Raw genomic sequence first — 13,484 nt, 5'->3', positions numbered from 1 at the left:
ATTACGTAGTTTTTGTTTTTACAACTATAATACTAGTAATCCTACAGTATCTTTAATTTCTTTTAAATATACTCTTAACGCATAACTTCTAATACTTGTATATATTTTTTAACTTTCCCACAGATATGCACTTATTTGGCCATTATCCAGCTCATGACGATTTCTATCTAGTAGTGTGCAATATCTGCAATCAGGTAGTCAAGCCACAGGTTTTCCAGTCGCACTGCGGTAAGTGAAAATTTTCATTCCTGGATTACAGTGCCAGATCAGTGTATGGTTCTTATAAGAATCATTGCGTACAATCATGACAGAGGCATTGCAAAGGTAATCCTCTTGTCATCATGTCTGTTTTCAGTGCAGAACGTCACAAATGCCTGAAAGCAGCTATGAGTTTCTTATAGGGAAAGTTAAAATAATTATCCCAGAAGGTAGGCTTCTCAAATTGAACCTATTATAACAAATTAGATAATAACTGTAACTAGATACTAACTAGACCAAAACTATTTTGATGTAACCTTGAAGTGGTCTCTGTCAAAGTTGGGCAGTTGGGTCACTTGTAACCAGAACACAGAAGGAAAGGTCTCAAGGATTTATATTTAGGAAGTTTGAAATGAAGGTTGATCTGTTGCAAGTTGCGTGTATACAACAAAAGCTTTAATAATACCAGGAATTGTAGAAATGTGCAAATACTTTTTCTAAATTAGCCTGCTAATGGTAAGATTACAAAATGTATCCTTATTTTGATATCTGAAATCAGAGCTCATTTTGTTTGAAAAGCATTTTTTATTTCACTTTAGCAAGCTGCTTTTGGGCATTTCCTGCAAATCTTTACCCCAAGTTCTAGTCTATAGTTTATTATTTGTCCATTGTTTTGATTTATACAAATAAAAGGCAGTGGCGGGGTGTGGCCGGGCTTGGCCAGGACACTAAGGGTATGTCTACACTACGAAATTAGTTCGAATTTATAGAAGCCGGTTTTATTGAAATCGGTTGTATACAGCCGATTGTGTATGTCCACACAATAAAATGCTCTAGGTGCTCTAGTCGGCAGACCGCGTCCACAGTACGAGGCTAGCGTCGACTTCCGGAGCATTGCACTATGGGTAGCTATCCCACAGCTATCCCACAGTTCCCGCAGTCTCCGCCGCCCCTTGGAATTCTGGGTTGAGATCCCAATGCCCGGATGATGCAAAACAGTGTCGCGGGCGGTTCTGGGTACATGTCGTCAGGCCCCTCCCTCCCCCGTCACAGCAACGGCAGACAATAGATTCGCGCCTTTTTATCTGGGTTACCTGGGTTACCTGTGCAGACAACATGGAGCCCGCTCAGCACAGCTGAGCTCACCGTCACCATATATCCTCTTGGTGCCGGCAGACGTGGGACTGCATTGCTACACAGCAGCAGCTGCTAACTGCCTTTTGGCGGTAGACGGTGCAGTAGACTGGTAGCCTTCATCGGCGATCTGGGTGCTGGCAGCCGTGGGGCTTGCCTTTTGGCAGTAAATGGTGTATTATGACTGTTAGCCGGCCTATTACAAGTCGGGTCATCGCACATTAGCAGAGTCTTCCCTGAGCAGCAGCTCGTGCAATAGGCCTGAAGACCATCGTCATACACCGCCCCGTATTTGCTGCCAAGCACCCAGAAAGATGCCGAGGGCTATCAGTCACGCTGCACCGTCGTCTTAAGATGTAAAAAATAGATTTTCTCTGTATTCATTTGCTTCCCCCTCCCTCCGTCAAATCAACGGCCTGCTAAACCCAGGGTTTTCAGTTTAATCTTTGGGGGGGACCAGTCTGTGACAGTTGTTTGTGTCTCTCCCTGATGCACAGCCACCGTTCTTTATTTTAATTCCCTGTGCCTGTACGCCATGTCGTCACTCGGCCCCCCTCCCTCCTTCCCCTAGGCCGTCAGATACTACGTTTGCGCCACAGCTCGAGCCGCGAAGCGGTTCACGCCTTTTCTTTGAATTCTGGGTTGAGATCCCAATGCCCGGATGATGCAAAACAGTGTCGCGGGCGGTTCTGGGTACATGTCGTCAGGCCCCTCCCTCCCCCGTCACAGCAACGGCAGACAATAGATTCGCGCCTTTTTACCTGGGTTACCTGGGTTACCTGTGCAGACAACATGGAGCCCGCTCAGCACAGCTGAGCTCACCGTCACCATATGTCCTCTGGGTGCCGGCAGACGTGGGACTGCATTGCTACACAGCAGCAGCTGCTAACTGCCTTTTGGCAGTAGACGGTGTAGCATGAGTGATAGCCGTGGGGCTGGCAGCCGTAGGGCTGCATTGCACCAGCCCCTTCCAGGCGATGGTATATTATGACTGGTACCCGTCGTCGTCGTACTGGAGTGGCTGTCAATCATGGCCACCTGGGCAGACATGCTACTGTCTCGATGATGACGGTTACCAGTCATAATGTACTATTTTCTGCCAATTGCCCAATATTGTCTGCTAAGCACCCAGAAGAGGCCGAGGGCGATGCTGGGTGCTGGCGGACGTGGGGCTGGCAGACATGGGGCTGCATTGCTACACAGCAGCAGCCCCTTGCCTTTTGGCAGATGATGGTATATTATGATTGGTACCCATCATCATCATACTGGTATGGCTGTCACTCATGCTGCAGCGTCGGCTGCCACCTTAAGATGTAAAAAATAGATTTATTCTGTGTTCATTTGCTTCCCCTTCCTCCGTGAAATCAACGGCCTGCTAAGCCCAGGGTTTCCAGTTTAATCTTTGGGGGGACCATTCTGTGTGACAGTTGTTTGTGTTTCTCCCTGTTCCTGTACCTGTACGCCATGTCGTCACTTGGCCCTCCCTCCCGCCCTCCTTCTCCTGGTCCATCAGATACTACTTTCGCGCCTTTTTTCTGACCAGGCGCCATAGCTAGCACTGGGATCATGGAGCCCGCTCAGATCACCGCGGCAATTATGAGCACTATGAACACCACGCGCATTGTCCTGGAGTATATGCAGAGCCAGAACATGCCAAGGCGAAACCCGGACCAGGCGAGGAGGCGATTGCAGCACGGCGACGAGAGTGATGAGGAAATTGACATGGCCATAGACCTCTCACAAGGCACAGGCCCCAGCAATGTGGAAATCATGGTGTCACTGGGGCAGGTTGATACCGTGGAACGCCGATTCTGAGCCCGGGAAACAAGCACAGACTGGTGGGATCGCATCGTGCTGCAGGTATGGGACGATTCCCAGTGGCTGCGAAACTTTCGCATGCGTAAGGCCACTTTCATGGAACTTTGTGACTTGCTTTCCCCTGCCCTGAAGCGCCAGAATACCAAGATGAGAGCAGCCCTCACAGTTGAGAAGCGAGTGGCGATAGCCCTGTGGAAGCTTGCAACGCCAGACAGCTACCGGTCAGTCGGGAATCAATTTGGAGTGGGCAAATCTACGGTGGGGGCTGCTGTGATCCAATTTGCCAGGGCAATGAAAGACCTGGTGATAGCAAGGGTAGTGACTCTGGGCAACGTGCAGTCAATAGTGGATGGTTTTGCTGAAATGGGATTCCCAAACTGTGGCGGGGCCATAGACGGAACCCATATCCCTATCTTGTCACCGGAGCACCAAGCCACCGACTACGTAAACCGCAAGGGGTACTTTTCAATGCTGCTGCAAGCCCTGGTGGATCACAAGGGACGTTTCACCAACATCAACGTGGGATGGCCGGGAAAGGTACATGATGCTCGCGTCTTCAGGAACTCTGCTCTGTTTCGAAAGCTGGAGGAAGGGACTTTCTTCCCGGACCAGAAAGTGACCATTGGGGATGTTGAAATGCCTATCGTGATCCTTGGGGACCCAGCCTACCCCTTAATGCCATGGCTCATGAAGCCGTACACAGGCAGCCTGGACAGGAGTCAGGACCTGTTCAACTACAGGCTGAGCAAGTGCCGAATGGTGGTGGAATGTGCATTTGGACGTTTAAAAGCGCGCTGGCGCAGCTTACTGACTCGCTCAGACCTCAGCGAAAAGAATATCCCTATTGTTATTGCTGCTTGCTGTGCGCTCCACAATATCTGTGAGAGTAAGGGGGAGACCTTTATGGCGGGGTGGGAGGTTGAGGCAACTCGCCTGGCCGCTGATTACGCGCAGCCAGACACCAGGGCGGTTAGAGGAGCACAGCAGGGCGCGGTGCGCATCAGAGAAGCTTTGAAAACGAGTTTTGTGACTGGCCAGGCTACTGTGTGAAACTTCTGTTTGTTTCTCCTTGATGAACCCTCCAACCCCCCCCCCCCGACCCGGTTCACTCTACTTCCCTGTAAACCAACCACCCCACCCCACCCTCCCCTCCCCCTTGCAGAGGCAATAAAGTCATTGTTTTTTCACATTCATGCATTCTTTATTAGTTCCTTACAGAGGTAGGGGGATAATTGCCAAGGTAGCCTGGGATGGGTGGGGGAGGAGGGATGGAAAAGGACACACTGCATTTTAAAACTTTAACTCTTATTGAAGGCCAGCCTTCTGATGCTTTGGCGATCATCTGGGGTGGAGTGACTGGGTGGACGGAGGCCCCCCCACCGTGTTCTTGGGCGTCTGGGTGAGGAGGCTATGGAACTTGGGGAGGAGGGCTGTTGGTTACACAGGGGCTGTAGCGGCGGTCTCTGCTCCTGCTGCCTTTCCTGCAACTCAACCATACGCTCGAGCATATCACTTTGATGCTCCAGCAGATGGAGCATTGCCTCTTGCCGTCTGTCTGCAAGCTGACGCCACCTATCGTCTTCAGCCCGCCACTTGCTCTGTTCTTCCCGCGATTCAGCCCGCCACCTCTCCTCTCGTTCATATTGGGCTTTTCTCATCTCCGTCATTGACTGCCTCCACGCATTCTGCTGTGCTCTATCAGCCTGGGCGGACATCTGCAGCTCCGTGAACATCTCGTCCCTCGTCTTACGTTTTCTCTTTCTAATGTTCACGAGCCTCTGCGAAGGAGAAACATTTGCAGCTGGTGGAGGAGAAGGGAGAGGTGGTTAAAAAGGACACATTTTAGGGAACAATGGGTACACTCTTTCATTACAAGGTCGCATATTTCGGCTTGCAGGCAGCCATCGTAGGCCACAGTGTTTTGGCTTTTTTAACCTTCTTAACATGCGGGAAAGGTTGCAAACAGCAGCGCATTTCCCATATCAAGGATGAATTGGGTTGTCCATTTAAAATGGGGTTTCAATGTAAAAGGAGGGGGCTGCGGTTTCCCGGTTAACATGCGGCACAAACACAAGTAAACCACCCCCCCCCCCCCACACACACACACGATTCTCTGGGATGATCACTTCACCCCTCCCCCCCACCGCGTGGTTAACAGCGGGGAACATTTCTGGTCAGAAGAGCAGGAACGGGCGCCTCTGAATGTCCCCCTTAATAAAATCACCCCATTTCAACCAGGAGAGCTTTCTGGAGATGTCCCTGGAGGATTTCCGCCCCATCCCCATACACGTTAACAGACTTGCTTGCTTTTTTTTTGTAATGTTTACAAATATTTACAAAGTTACACTCACCAGAGGTCTCCTGTGTGCCCTGAGGGTCTTGGGTGAGTTCGGGGGTTACTGGTTCCAGGTCCAGGGTCACAAACATATCCTGGCTGTTGGGGAAACCGGTTTCTCCGCTTCCTTGCTGCTGTGAGCTACCTACAGTACCTCCATCGTCATCTTCCTCGTTCCCCGAACCGTCTTCCCTGTGTGTTTCTCCAGTGAGAGAGTCATAGCACACGGTTGGGGTAGTGGTGGCTGCACCCCCTAGGATCGCATGCAGCTCCGCGTAGTAGCGGCAAGTTTGCGGCTCTGCCCCGGACCTTCCGTTTGCTTCTCTGGCTTTGTGGTAGGCTTGCCTTAGCTCCTTAATTTTCACGCGGCACTGCTGTGTGTCCCTGTTATGGCCTCGGTCCTTCATGGCCTTGGAGATCTTTTCTAATACTTTTCCATTTCTTTTACTGCTACGGAGTTCAGCTATCACTGCTTCATCTCCCCATATGGCGAGCAGATCTCGTACCTCCCGTTCGGTCCATGCTGGAGCTCTTTTGCGATCCTGGGAGGACTCCATGACGGTTACCTGTGCTGATGAGCTCTGCGTGGTCACCTGTGCTCTCCACGCTGGGCAAACAGGAAATGAAATTCAAACCTTCGCGGGTCTTTTCCTGTCTACCTGGTCAGTGCATCTGAGTTGAGAGCGCTGTCCAGAGCGGTCACAATGAAGCACTGTGGGATAGCTCCCGGAGGCCAATAACATCGAATTCCGTCCACACTACCCCAATTCCGACCCGCAAAGGCCGGTTTTATCGCTAATCCCCTCGTCGGAGGTGGTGTAAAGAAACCGGTTTAAAGGGCCCTTTAATTCGAAAGAAAGGGCCTCGTTGTGTGGACGTGTCCAGGCTTAATTCGGTTTAACGCTGCTAAAGTCGACCTAAACCCGTAGTGTAGACCAGGCCTAAGCTGATGAGCTTTCTATGAATTCCTGAAAGCTTCGTACATTTTCCTCTGAAACTTCAACTTAAGTTAGTTTTTGAGAGAGGATTGCAGAACAATGAAAAGTAGCTAATACTGAAGGAAGGATAGGTGAAAATGCATCAGAAAGCAAAACTGAAGGTAACCCAGTCAGTTTTTACTTTTTTCTGTCGCAAACAGAGTTCATAGTTCCTTTGTATTGTTCAGTCTTGTATGCAGGAAGCGATTCAGTAAGTGGAATTCTGCAGCAGAACTGTAGAACAGGAAATGTAAAAATACTACCTCCACTTTGGAGGAGCACTTACTAAAAGTTAATTACAGAAATCCATATGTGTAAGACCAACTGGAAGCAACTGAAGTCATGTTGCAGGCAGTTAGGTGCCACAGATAAGCATGGTAGGTTCTTACCAAAAGAATTGTGAAACAAAGCATAATAAATGAATGCCACATTGAGTATCTTGTGAAAAGGACAAGATCTGAAAACATGAGGATCTTGGGGCTCCAGTACCAACATCATGTGAAAATTCAAAACCTAGATGCATGGGTCATGAACCGGATTTTATTAATGTCTGAAGGGTATTTGTCACATGGAAATACAGCATGGTGAATTCAGTAACAAGGAAAGTAAACTATGACAGGTAAATTGTAAAATGGAAATTAGGAGGCTCAAGAGGGAATTTTAACAGCTAATAGCCAAAGCTAATCAGCAAACAACAAGGAATTCTTCAAGTATGTCAGAAACAGGAAGCCTCCAAGAAGGTCAGTAGATCTGCTAGACTACCATGGAGTAAAAGAGAGAAACCCCGTGTAGTTAAGGACATTGCTAGGAAGCTAATTAGTTTTTGCCTCTGTAGTCACTGTAGAGGAATTTTGAATACCTACCCAGCCCTATTCTTTGTGGATAAAGATGAGTCACTGTAAGAAACTGAGCGGACAAAAGGTGCTGGAACAAAATGATCATTTAAAAAGCAACAAGTCGCTAAGGCCAGAATTCTGAAGGAACTTAAGAATGGAATGGCTGAGCTGGTAACAAAAAAAGTATATATAATTAAAATCACATACTATACTCGAAGACAGAAAGTTAACTTTTCTTTTAAAAAGGTGCTAGGCATGCCCCTGGGAACTACAGACTTTTGAGCCTTACTTCAGTACTAGGTATAGTACTGTTATAGGTATATAGCAAAAAAAAATTATAAAACATCTTGTATGGTAAGGTAGACACAAAGCAGCATAGCTTATATAAAGGGTTTTTTGCCCGATTCTTTTTGAATGATTTAAGACAGTCAACAAAATAGTTAACAAAGTTAGGATGGTCTTGTGGTTAAGGCACAAAATTGGGACTCTGGATATATTGATTCACATCTCTGGCACAGACTTCCTGTGCATCTGTGGGTAAGTCTCTTAAAATGACTGCCATCCTTGCAATAGCCCTGTGATGTAAAGAAGTATTATCCCCACTTTACAGATAGGTAACAGGCAAAGTTTACTGTTTTGAGATGCTCGGATAGTATCTCTGTAGGTTCTCATTATTTCCTAATTTGATGATTTTTAAGAGAGTTTAATATAGTCTCTCGCAAGAAGTGAAGAAATCAAGTCACAAAATGAATGGTTAAGTTGTTTCATAGATTAAAAACTGTTTCCGAGATTGAAGATAAATATCAGGAAACAGGGCCAATTTTAAACATGTAAGGAGGTTAACAGTGGGAAGCCTCAAGATTCCATAACTAATATCAGTGTTTAGTTTATTAATCATCAAGACAATGATGTGAAGTTGGCAGAATTTGCAGATGACACAATTATTTAGATAAGTTAACTAGAGAATAAGAAATTCCAAAGAGACCTAAAGCTAGGCAATTAGACAACATGATGGCACATGAAATTCACTGTAGATATGTGCAAGGTAATGTTCATTGAAAGGGGTAATTTGAGCTCATGGTGCACTTTGGGTCCTAATAAGTTATCACTCATGAGAAAAGAACTATGTATCACTAAGCATAACTCAATAAAAACTTCTGCTTAGTGTGTGGCAATGATCTAAAAAAGCAACAAAATGTTTGTTTAACTCCATTATAAGAAGGAATGACACTATTTGAAAATATTATATCGCTGTCTAACTTTCCAGTGTGCCCTCACGTAGAATACTATACTTGATTCTGGACATTCCATCTCAAGAAGGATATAAATGAAATATTGTAGAACAGGCCCATAGAAGGGCAACAGATATATAGATGAATGTGAAGGTTTCCGTGTGAGAAGAGACTAAAACTATTAGGACTAGTTTGTTTAGAGAGGAGACACATAAGAGGTGGTGTGATAGAAGTATATATAATGAGTGGCATAGAGAAAGGCAGTTGGGAGCCCCAGGTCATCCATATAAAAAATATATTAAAATCTAAGAAAATTTAAAACAAATTTAAAACTGATAAAAGTACTCTTTTATACAAGGCATAATTAACAAGTAGCACTCATTACCACAGGATGTTATTGAGGCCAGTAGTTTAGTAAGATTCAAAAAAGGGTTGGAGTTATGTTAGATATGCATTTACACTAGCTAGGATGAAATTGATTTATAAAAATCTCATGTGATTAGACAGAAGGCATCTACTAACTATTTGGGGCTAGGAAGAGTCTTTTCCGAAGGGCATGTCATTGCAGAATTGTCCATTATGTGGGGGTTTACACTTTCCTCTGAAGTATCTGATACTGGCCACTGGCAAACAGGAAATTGAAATAGATGGGCCATTGGTCTGCTCTGGTGTTGTAAATATTTACCCTTTTTCAATAGTACTTTATTTTGAGTTCTGGAAAGCCTTGGAACTAATTTGCTGAATCAAATATGTTCAATTGCAGTGTGTAGCAGTGTGCCCTGTTCTATTCTGTCTGAATTCAGAGACACTGAACACCTCACTAGGAGGATATGAGGATACTTTACACTGTTCAAGTGAGTTTAAAACATAGGGTCTTGCATGTCATGAGTTACAGCTGTAAAGGTGTGGAGGAGGCAGAGAAAGGGGAAAACAAATCACCATAGAGGCCACTATTATTGTCTTTCTTAGGTATGCAGGAAAAGAAACCAGCAGAACATTGGTTTGTAATTTTTGCCTTTTTTCTCCTTTCTCCTCCTCCACACTAACTGTAGGACATCTGTATAATTTAAACCCTGAATTTTATTAGGTATTTTGCATTACTAATTTTCTAATCTGTAGATTCATTTGAGCATTTTTTATTATTATTTATTTTATTATTTTCATTTATTTTTTTAATTGTAATTTTAGATTATTGTAATGTGATCGACTGGGAGAACCCTCTGTTTTTCATGTGGTGGAAAAACTCACCTGAAAAATACTCAATTTTGCATTTTTATTTAAAAATCTTAGTAAAAAGGTTTTTATTTTTGTTTTTTTAAATGTTGGTAACTACACTGTTGTTTTCAAATAAATAGTTTAAAGGCATTATTATAATGTTAGGTTCAGAGATTGAAAAAGGCAAGGCCAGTTATAGTTAAGGTGTTCAGTTTTCTCTTCTATTTTTGGATTTCTTTAGGAGTCTCTGTTACAGTTTATCTGTGTTCTTATTGCCACTTACTGTAGGATTTGCCTTTTACTACTGACAGAGAAACAGAGTGAAGCTTGGGGTTCTCATCAGGTTTTTTCTTGTCTTGTGTTTCTGCTATTTTCCCTCTTTAATATAATTTTAAAAACTAAATATCGGGGGAGTCATAGTTGCGGGGGTTAGGGATTGCAGCAGACCATGATGTGGAGGTAATGGAGAGGAAAGTACTATCTGGATGAGAGAATGTGTGTGTGAAACTAAAGCATAACTGAAACAAAATATAGACTTTGCTTTTATTGACAAATGCATAATAGCTTATATAGCTACATAATTGAAATACATTTTTGCTTGGGTTGCTGTTCAGTTTCAGTATTCCAGGTACTGAGGTTCATGCCAGTTTTGCTCTGAAACCATTTGCAAGTGGCATCCTATCAGTCAGAATGTGCCGTCAATCCAGGCATTGAGCCTGTTGTCTGCTCGTAAATGCTGTTGTACTAAATAACGAGTATGTTGTACTATTGCACTGAGTTACCCAGCTTTAGACTTTTAAAACTATTTAATCTGTGTACATTATATGCATGAATATCCAGTGTTGCAAGCATATAGTTGTGGCTACTTCTGCATAAAGTAGTTTTAAATGATGTCAGCTAGTTGTGAGACTGGTAATGTAGTTCAGTGCACTTTACCATATGGAAGACAGACATTTGATACTGACATCTTGGCTATTATATGCTGGCCTTAGTGGCATCTTGGAACACACCTGGGGGCAACACAGTACTCCTTGTGGTGGTGGGTGGGTGGGCATCATGTCCTCAATGCACTCTCTTTCTAGACATCTGTTTTTGTAGAAGATTTTTTTGAGCTAGTATTCCACGGTGTGAGAGGTTTGTCCACATGACTTTCATTAACTGGAATCCTGTTCATTTGCCCCTTATTAAATAAGATTGGATTCTTGCAGTTTCCACTAGTTGTCTTTCTCTCTCTTCCCCCTTTTCTTTACAGTCCTCAGCCGGTTTTAAATAATCGAAAACTGGGGTTGTAATAGAAAATTAAAGAGAAATAAATGTAGTTCCAATTATCAAAAACAGTGAAATGATGATCCTAGCAATAACAGCCCTGTAAGTTAGTCTTTCTCTTTTAAATGAAAATCTCTCTTAACAGGTGTCAGTGGAGCCATGAACAACAAGCAGAATAGGTTTATAAAAAGAATAGAACTTGTCAGACCAATTTGATGACTTTTTTTATGATAAAACAAACTTAGTGAATGAGGGGAAAGTGGTAGATATAAAATTACTGGAATTTAGGAAATTTTATGATATAATGTCTCAAAATCTTACATTCAAAACTGACTGAAGGAACTTAGTGTGGTGATAAATGGTGAAGTATCATGTTTGGGGAGATGTGGATACTGCAGGGCTCAGTTTGGGTTAGCAGTGGTCTAGAAGAAGGAACTACTAGCAAATTAAATCTGTAGATGGTAATAGTTTACAGATCTATAGTAACTTCCATTCAAAGATTTCAAAGCACTTTACGGAAACTGAGGGACAGAGAGGTAAGGTGACGTGCCCAAGATTGCACAGGAAGCCTGTTGCATAGCTCCAGACAGAGTGCAGCTCTCGTGCACTTCAATCCTTTGCTGCAACTGCAAGAATACCCTATCCCTAAAGGGAGATGGGCAGAAAATAAAATTAGCCTCAACTTGGAAGAGAAACCAGCTAATAACATGTGAGGAAAAACTAAATTGAAGCATAGATATTCAATTGGAGGGAGAAACTTAGAAAGCAGTGTAATGAAAGATTTTGGATGAGAACGCTGGGGGAAAATGAGGTGTAAAGCTATCTGAAGTTGTATGCTATGGAGTAGTAACTACACCTCGGGTATGACTGCCCCTGGAAATACTAAGAAGCTTGTTATCATAAATGTATTGATTAACTGGCGGATGCTCAGAGAAGAGCAACAAAACTTTTTAGGGAGTTGTGGGGACTGATTTGAGGAAAGATTGAGTTACGGTAAATATATTTTGCTTGGCTAAACTCTGGATAGGTGCCCCTTTTAACTTTTGTATGAATCTAAATAATATATAAATACAAATATATTTGTAGACTGTAAACACCAAAGATGAACATGAAATGTTTAGGCTAATAAATGGTGGCATATTTAGGAGTTGTTAAACTGACATTTAAGAAAGCAAAATTTAGGCAGGCAGACTATCAAGAAAAGCTTTCTAGCAGTGAGATCGGAGGCTGGGAAGTAGTTTCCAGGGAAGTGGTGGAAGTCCCATTACTTAGGTAATTACAACGAGGCAGGACAAAATATTAGTAAGTGTACACTGGAGAACAGTCCTGCTTTGGCAGAGATGGACTAGATGACCTAGAGGGTCTTCTTCATTATTTACTTCTGTGGTATGATTTTATTGTTCTGTGCTTCCTATCTGCAAGGTCATTTTATCATATACCTCTAATTAGGGGCAGAGACTCTCATTATATAAGAGTATAATGACAAGCCAGGGAGATCATTCACACCTGATTTGTCACTCTCTAACTATGAAAGCTAGGGTTGGCATACCTGTTTTTCACAAGGGGTGCGTAGAGGATAATCTTTCATTTGATCTCTTTGCTACAGAAACATTTTTTTAAAAATATCTAGGACACCCTACAGTAGTCTAGAATATAAAATCTTTTTTCCCTTTCAAATAATTACTTATATCCTCAAAGAGATTATATTCTGAATGCATGTAAGATTAGCTAATTTGCAGAGTGATGATGGTACAGTAGAATTTAATGAGCTGTGATTCAGAGGAAGAAGGCTGAGCTGTAAAATGAATGGGGAATGGTTCACTCTCCATACATTGAACTAGAACAGTGACTCTTGAATGCATCCACTATGACTTCTGGGGTCCCAGAGCCCCTTCTCCAAACGCCTTGCTGCAGCCCCTGGCTCTGCTCCCTGAAGCAGTGCCCAAGCCCAAAGTGGGCCTGGTGATATTTCATTATACTTTATTGGGCTGCTGCCTCTGGCTGTGGGAAGGAACCTGCCTTCTCTCCCCACCCCCTTCGGCTGATTGTCAAGGGGGCTCTGGCATGCCCTGATTGGCCAGACCTCATTGTTTCCTGGCTTGTCTTCCATTGAAGGGGAGTGTCACTCACTAAGGCGCCACCTGACCAGCTCTGAAATAATCACCTTGTAGTGGAAGGAGCAAGGCAGAAGCGGGAAGATGCTGTCCAGGAGAGACTGCATGGTGGTGGTACTGCTGCTACTGCTGCTGGGGAGCTGAGTCCCAGAAACAACTCCGGGACAGTGTCAGCCAGGGAGTGCAGGTGCAGGACGGTGTACACGCTGCAGTGAACTTAGGGGCCCAACTAGGAGAGAGCACAGGTGGCAGCTGTTGCAGGGACATGGAGGACCATGGAGCACAGGGACCAGGGACAGGCCCAAGGAGCAGCCTGAGTATGTGGCCTCCAGAAGCCTCCCCAAGGGTTCCAGCTAGGA

At 44.2% G+C, this 13,484-nt stretch overlaps 1 protein-coding gene across 5 annotated transcripts in view; it reads left to right on the top strand.

Annotated features, from left to right (window-relative positions):
• Positions 1 to 13,484, top strand: part of ATXN7L1 (ataxin 7 like 1) — a 183,571-nt gene that overhangs the window by 57,943 nt on the left and 112,144 nt on the right. For 4 of the 5 annotated variants that reach the window (XR_008443842.1, XM_054018367.1, XM_054018389.1 and 1 more), the window contains one exon: positions 124 to 228. The exons of the other annotated variant lie outside the window; for it this stretch is intronic. Coding sequence is in view for 3 of the 4 variants with exons in the window: in XM_054018367.1 (XP_053874342.1) it covers positions 124 to 228 (105 nt within the window). In the remaining variant the exon portion in view is untranslated. The remainder of the gene's footprint in view (positions 1 to 123; positions 229 to 13,484) is intronic. 5 annotated transcript variants of the gene reach the window in all.

The sequence above is a fragment of the Malaclemys terrapin genome, chromosome 1 (assembly GCF_027887155.1).
Source record: "Malaclemys terrapin pileata isolate rMalTer1 chromosome 1, rMalTer1.hap1, whole genome shotgun sequence".
NCBI classification, from domain to species: domain Eukaryota; kingdom Metazoa; phylum Chordata; order Testudines; family Emydidae; genus Malaclemys; species Malaclemys terrapin.
The sequence above is the reverse complement of the archived record's forward strand: the minus strand, read 5'-3'. Positions and strand labels throughout refer to the sequence as shown.